Source organism: Rattus rattus, chromosome 4 (assembly GCF_011064425.1).
Source record: "Rattus rattus isolate New Zealand chromosome 4, Rrattus_CSIRO_v1, whole genome shotgun sequence".
Classification (NCBI taxonomy): domain Eukaryota; kingdom Metazoa; phylum Chordata; class Mammalia; order Rodentia; family Muridae; genus Rattus; species Rattus rattus.
Window position 1 is genome coordinate 122,482,498 of NC_046157.1, and position 7,352 is coordinate 122,489,849.

General features: G+C 43.1%; 1 protein-coding gene across 1 annotated transcript in view; it reads right to left on the reverse strand.

Annotated features, from left to right (window-relative positions):
- The window catches only part of Hibch (3-hydroxyisobutyryl-CoA hydrolase), a 164,638-nt gene extending 158,055 nt beyond the window's left edge, over positions 1-6,583 (reverse strand). Inside the window, exons 1-2 of the mRNA XM_032899734.1 lie at positions 6,359-6,583; positions 74-116 (exon numbers count right to left, since the gene is read on the reverse strand). Coding sequence (XP_032755625.1) covers positions 74-116; positions 6,359-6,393 — 78 coding nt within the window. The 5' untranslated portion in view covers positions 6,394-6,583. The remainder of the gene's footprint in view (positions 1-73; positions 117-6,358) is intronic.
- Between the last annotated feature and the right edge of the window lie 769 nt (positions 6,584-7,352).

Genomic DNA, 7,352 nt, shown 5'->3' on the forward strand with positions numbered 1-7,352 from the left:
TCTATTCCCTAATGGTGACACTCTTAAGCTGTATCATAACTATCAATCTGGACAAAAGAAACTCCAAACTTACCAGATGTTGCAGAATAACACTGGCTCTTCTGATTGAGCTGAACCTGAAACAATGTAGAGGAGGAGCATAGTAACCGGTTATTATGTCTCAATGTACAAACTCTATAAAGCCTTAAAGCCTCTGGAACAAAGGTTACTGGCACAAAACCTTGAAAAAGATTTAAAACTCATACACTGTTGACAGGCACAGGGATGAAATGACACATCCATTTTAAAGGACTTTGGCAGTTTCTTCCAAAACTAAACACCCTCCTCCCATGTTTTGGGAACTTTCTTGGGGTGGAAATAAATGCCAACCCCCTTCTTACAGGACATCAAAGATTAACCAAAATAATTCCATTAATGCAACCTGGGGAACCAACACTTCTGTTGGGGTTACTTACAGAGCATGTATGAGGGGTTATTTACAGAGAATGTATGGGGGGTTACTTACAGAGCATGTAGGAGGGGTTATTTACAGAGCATGTATGGGGGGTTACTTACAGAGCATGTATGAGGGGTTACTTACAGAGTGCTCAAGTGTGGGTAACATTAAGCAGTTAAACCACCAGAATATTTTTGTCCCAACAAAGATGTCAACTTTCCCATAGGTGCATAGATGAAGTCCCTGCTTCTGTTAATCTATGATCTCTACACTCTTGTTACCTTCCAAGACCATAAGGTCATGTGCAATTTAAGGCTGGGAGGTGCTGGAATCTCAGGTGAGCCCTAAATAGAAATGAGCTACCGACACAAACATAGAATGAAAATTAAAGAATGTGTACTCCTAGGAAGTTAATCTGAAAAGCCAAATACTGTGAGATTTCAACTATAGGATATTTTGAAAATGGCAGGATTCTGAAATTCACAGAAAAATAAACAGCTGTCAGAGATTTAGGAGGAGAGAGGAATGACTAGTGGAGATATGTTCAAATTAATCTATATAACACTGTTCATATCATTAGATATTTATTAAATTATTTGTACAAAGTCTGTACAATTTTAATTTACATTTTGATTATTTATTTCCTGTATGGAGATGTGGAATCTGTAATTCTTCTTAATTTGGTAAGGATGCAATACAATACACTCTTCTGAAGACCCCAGTGTCCCCCATGAGTCTGTACGCTAGAATCTGCTAAAGACAACAGTGTCCCCGTGTGTGTACACTAGAATCTACTGCAGATCCAAGTGTCCCCGTGTGTGTACACTAGAATCTGCCAGACTCGTGTCCCCCGTGTGGGTACACTAGAACCTGTGGAAGACTCCAGCAAATATTCCAAAACTCCAGTCATAACAACCCAGTTAAGTTTAAATTACGAAGGTGAGGCACGAGCATGGGGGATTGTGCTCAAAGTGTCACAAAGTGATGATTACCAAGTCAAGCACGCTGTCCAAAAGATTCTGAAGTCCTTAATAAGGCCAGTGCCCAACGCCAACTCAAAGTCACGGAATGCACTGCAAGACTGGAAAATCAGGTAGCCATCTAACCTCTACCTGAGACTCATGAGGGCACAAAACATGGGCCTAACTTCAAATCCCAGTTTAATTTGAGATACAGTTCTGCTAGACTCAAAATAAGATAACCACACCCAAGTTCAAAGCACTAGGCAAGGCACTTGCAGGCACAAAGATACCAGATGGATGACAAGGGAAGGAAAGTGAAGCCTAACTAAACCCTCTACCGTTGTCTATACTGATCATACTGTTTCCATTTAGTGCCACGAACACTAAACTATTATTTAAAAACTGATCTCTGGGCTTGGGACGGAGCTCAATGATACAGCATCTGGTTCAGTCCCTAGTACAAAAAAAAAAGTATGATATTTGAGAGTTCAAGCTACAAATAATTCCAAACGTATCATCTCTCCCTTTTCTGCTACCTCCAAAGCTGCCCTAGGGGGACAGGGGAAGGTTCCACACATCTCAGGGAATTCAGTTCAGTTATTAACAAGCCTATGTAATCCCTGCAGGGGATGTGGAATTAGTTTTTCAACTGTGACCTGGACAAGAACCACACTGGAACCTAGCTCAAAATGCAGAATATTTGCTCTACCAGAAGTGTACTATAGAAGAAACTAAAATCAGGACATAAATATTGTACTGGTGATTTCAATACACACTAAGGTGCATGCCTTTACTTCCAGCACTGGGGAGGCACAGGCAAGGTTCAAGGTCAGCCCAGTCTACACAGTTACAGAGAGACTCTACGTCAAATAAACAAACAACAACATAAAACAAAGCACCACAATCTTAGAAGAATAAAAGTGTCAGAAGCTTCTTTACAAATTATCCAATGAAGCAAATGCAAGCTTATAAAATCACATAGCTGGATTGGAAACTTTTCAAGCAAGTTAAGGTGATAAGAGATTGCCCAAATAGGTCAAAAGGCAAATGAGCGACTCAGGGGTGAACCTACTTGGTTTACTGGGTTGTGAAGTGAAAACTCTGGAAAAAAGAGGACTTCCAACCAAAAAGGGAAGGAGAGTGCAGGTCCTGAGACACTTAAAAGAACACTGGCTGCTTTACAGGGTGAATACAAATTTAATTTTTGGGTTGCATATGCTGTGACATAAAGCAGAAACATTCAATAACAAATGAAGAAAAGATCCTGAAGCTTCACAGAAAGGTGAGGATCTGAGGACACATCAGTAGGTGACAGGCACAGACCACTACAGAGGCGCCAGGACCTGCACCTAACTGTAAGAAATAAATACAAACACTGTAGCTCACAGTGAGTGCTAAGAAGACCCTATGCCTGGTTTGCAGGTGTCTTTTGTTATTATTTTGTTCCTACTTAGTCAACATTTATTTGGAAGCAACAAACATTTTGTTTAAATCAAGAGATTTTGCCTAAGCTGCCATTTTCCAAGGGGGAGGGGGTGTCAGGTAAAAGCCACCCTGATAATGGCAGGAACTGGGTCTACATTTTACCAACAGCATCAATGCCAGAGCTGAGAAGCTGTCTTTGAGGCAAAGAGCCTTCTCCTTCACCCAGCGGTCCCCTCCTGGTCCCCACTGCTATCATGTCGTGACCATCACTAAATGCTTCTACTTGGTCTGTTTGGGTCTGTGTCTCCTGGCACAGAAATTTAAAAATGCAAAGTAAGCCTCAAAGATTGGACCGTAGTCCAATCAGATGGGAAGGACAGGGGCAGCAAGCAGCAGGAGTCAAACAATGTAGGTAGGCAGAGGGCAGCAGGTATATTGCATAACAGCAATCTTTTGACAGAGTTAGCTAGACTCCTCTATCTAAAGCTGGCTGTACACAATCTGCTCTTTTTCCTTTAAAACACTTATCAAGGTCAGTAACTAAATATCACTCTGCCTTAAGTATTTACTTAAGGATTGGTAGAAATACCTGGCCCACACTGCCTACAGGATAACCAGTGCCCAGCACAGTGCTTCCCAGTAGCTACAACAGATTATTTTACTCATAAAGTAAGCTTAGATTCAAATCCTTGAGATCCGGGCTAGTAAACTTGTATTCAATTCCATTACCAGGAAGGCACTTATGAGAGCTTCTAAGCTGATGAGAGCAGGCAGTGAAGTAAAACTCGCTAAGATCTAGGTAGCACTCACATATAGAATTTACTCGAGCTGGAAGAAGTAAGCCCATTGAGTTTCTGCAAAATGTACAAGTGCTAAACTGAGGGTGATATATAAGTTTGAGTCTACAAGAAGAGATAAGGTTTGTGAGGGTGAGAGAAATAGATAACATTAGAAGACTATAGGCCCCACCAAAATGGTGCTTGGATGCTCATGTTTCCTGTTGCATCATTCACAACAGCAAACAAATGGAAGCAGCCTAGACAGCCATCAATAACTCAGATAAAGGACACTGTGGCACATAGGCACAACAGAATTCTATTGCAGGAAAGGTATGACATTTGCAGGAAAACAGGAACCGTTAAGTTACTCTGTGTTTTTAGTTAGGGTTTCTACTGCTGCAATGAGACATCATGACCAAAAGCAACTTGGGGAACAAAGGGTTTATTTGGCTTACATTTTCCTATCACTGAAGGAAGACAGAGTAGGAACTCAAATTGGATGGGAACCCTGAGGCAAGAGCTGATGAAGGGGCCATGTAGGAGGGCTGCTTATCGCTTGCTTGTCATGGCTTATTCAGACTACTTTCTTATAACACCCAGGACCACCAGTCCAGGGATGTCACCATCCATAATGAACCAGGTCCTCCCATGCAAATCACTAGTTAAGAAAATGCCCTACAGGATAACCTAAAGCCCCATTTTATGGAGGTGTTTTCTGAATTGAGATTCTCTCCTCTGAGATGATTCCAGCTAGTGTCAAGTTGACATCAAAACCAGTCTGCACACTATGTTAAGCAAGATATCCCAGGCTCAGACCAATATAGCATGTTTGTGGATGCTAGATTTATATATGTGGGGTAAATGTGGGCTATAGACCTAAACCAGGACCATGAGAGCAGAAAAGGGTCTTAAGGGAAGGCTGCAGGGTGAAAGGGAGGAAATGACAGTAAAAGACCCAAGTAACATGAAGCAGAAGAGCTAGAGAGTGGAGGAGGAGGGCTGGCCAGCACACTAAGCCGGGGGAGGAGAGTGGGGAGAGAACCAACAACAGAAACTGTGTGTACAGAACTGCCATAAGGAAACTCATAACGTAATCGGCTCATCCAAAACAAAAGACAAAAATGAGTGATGGAGATCATTTATAAATCTAGTATACACACAATTGCACACATTTGAGGTGCAACTGAAGCGTTCAACGTAAGACTCGGAATAACCAAGTGACCAACACGTTTGAAAGTTCTCTTCAAAGAAATGATGTTGAGGCAGAGAAAACCACCCAACTGCTAAATTGGCCCTGCAGGGGTAGGAACACAGGCCAACACCAGAGGAGCAAAAGGAGGCGAAGTTCAATGGCATTGCCCAATCACATCAACCAAGACGCACCCACCCCTTTCCTTCCAGAAACATTCTCAGATCTCCCTCCACATTTGTGGAATCCTCTCCTCTTGACTGCATGACCTTGGATCCAATCCCTTTTGCTAGGGTAATATCCATCCCAGGACTGGATCTAGAAAAGGGAGACCCCAGATCAATGACGTCCAATTTGGTCCCGGCAGTTTACATGTTGAAATGGGGAGTGAAATAGGGACAAGCTGAACCACACAGTAATGACAGAATCTTCAAGAAGAAATTAACTTTGTTAATATGCCTGCCTCTTCTGCACGGTTCCCAAATTAGAATTTGCCATCTTCAAAAAAGCAACAAGAATGAATACATGAGCACATGCCAGTATTCAACACAAAAGAAAAAAGAGAAGGCAACTTCAATGTGTAACAAAATTACTTGAGAATCAAATCATTAGATACAATGTTGGTACTTTGTGCTGAAAAAGCACTATTTTTTAAGATGTATTTTTAATTACATATGAGTTAAAGGTAGTGATGAGCCACACAGGAATGTCGTCTCAGCCTGTCCTTTAAGAGCAGTATAAGCTCTTAAAACTGCTGGGCCATCGCTCTAGCTCCAATGGGGTTAACTATTCATTTAGAATAAACATTCTATGCCTTTGCAGGAACCTTCCACAACAGACTATAAGGCATAAGGAACCTGCAGACTTAACAAGGGTGCGTTCCACTGCTAAGATGCTCCTAGACCACACAGATGTCTAACAGTAAACATTTCATCACCCAAAAAGTACTTCAGGGAAGCGTTTCACAGCGGGGCAATTGAAGTTTTTGTGTATGGTACTGGGGAAAGAAATTACACAAGTCAAAGGCTCCTAAAATAGGTGCTACCACATTTCCCTCTGCCGAGGTCCGACTGCAGTGAGAGGCACTTTTAAAAAGTTTATATTTGCACTTACGTTCCGTCAAGCCACGTTAAATGGCCACATTATTCTGTGAGTTCCAATTACCTGCGCTGCTACTACAGCTGGCTGAAAAGCTAATCAAGTTACTCGAAGCCAAGGTACACCCATCACTTCTGTGTGACTTGAGAAAATACCCTACACAGAGGTGGCGCGTCCCCGCACTGCACCCAGTTCCAAGAAAGAAAATAAATAGGAGTCAAACAGAGTGGGGTGTAGGTGAGAAAATCTTGGGACGTCAAGGCAGAACAGAAACTAGAGATCGGAAAATGAAGGTGCTGTTGCAGAAAAGAGCAAAGTCAGAGGACGAATGCCGCTGCGGCGGGCAGCCAGTGAATTCAGCAGAAGGCCGCCAAACAAGGGCGGCTAGATCTGCGAGGCCTGAGATGACAGTCGCGAGCCTTTTCCCACGGAGAGCCGGCCCTTAGCTCTGCCTCGCTTACCAACTCACCTCGACTGGAGCCGCCACACAAACTGCTGCCCCATGGCCTAAAACCCTAGAGATGAATTAGCAGAACGTAGCAACTCCACCTGCACTTCTCAGACCCGCCCACCGCCGACCAGAACCTTGAAGAGCCAGGGTCACCGACAATTCCTCCGGAGGGCCAGAGCGGCCTACCGCTGCACTTCCGCTGAGCTCCCCAGAGCCAGAGCGGCCCACCCCCCGAACTTCCGCTGCTCTAGGCTCACAGGCCAAGCAAAACAAGAGCGTGAGGAAACCAGTAAGAGCTGTGGGCAGGGCCAGGCCAGACACGGCTGGGGCGGGGCCGGGACCCTGGTAAAAGTGGGGCGGGGCCTGGCTAGGGGCGTAACTAGACGAGGGGAGGAGGGGGAGGAGCCAAGAGAAAAGCAGAGAGATGGGTAACCAAAGCAAAGAGAAAAGGAGAAAACCTGGATGAAAAAGAAAGGAGTTTGCCCTCTAAATTAGGTTGTCATGGGAAACGCCCAGTTGGTTATCTATGTTTGACTTTTAAGTTTAACCAGCAGGTATTGATTGATCTGAAGTAGTTTTGTGTAATTTTAATAATTTTTAAATGAAATGGTAAATTTAAATCAGACCCGATGACACACTCCTGTAATTCCAGCACTCAAAAAGTTGAAGCAGGAAAATGTTCACCTGGACTACACAGCAAGACCCTGTCTAGGAAAAATAAGTAAATCAAATCTTTGAGACGAACAGATGAGATGCATTTGATAACAAGGAGAGCTCAGTATCGTTTAGTACTCTACATAGCTGAACTTGCTTTGAACATTGCTAATTATTTTGGGAAAAGTTACAAACCCCTGGTCTTCCTCTAACAGACAAAATATCTGATTAAGAGAATACTCACAAGTATTCTCTTAATTCGCTTATTCGCTGTAATCAGCAAAAGCATACCTACTCTGGAAAGCAGCTTATTAAATAATACTCATATTTAACTACACACCGTGGTGAATTGAATATG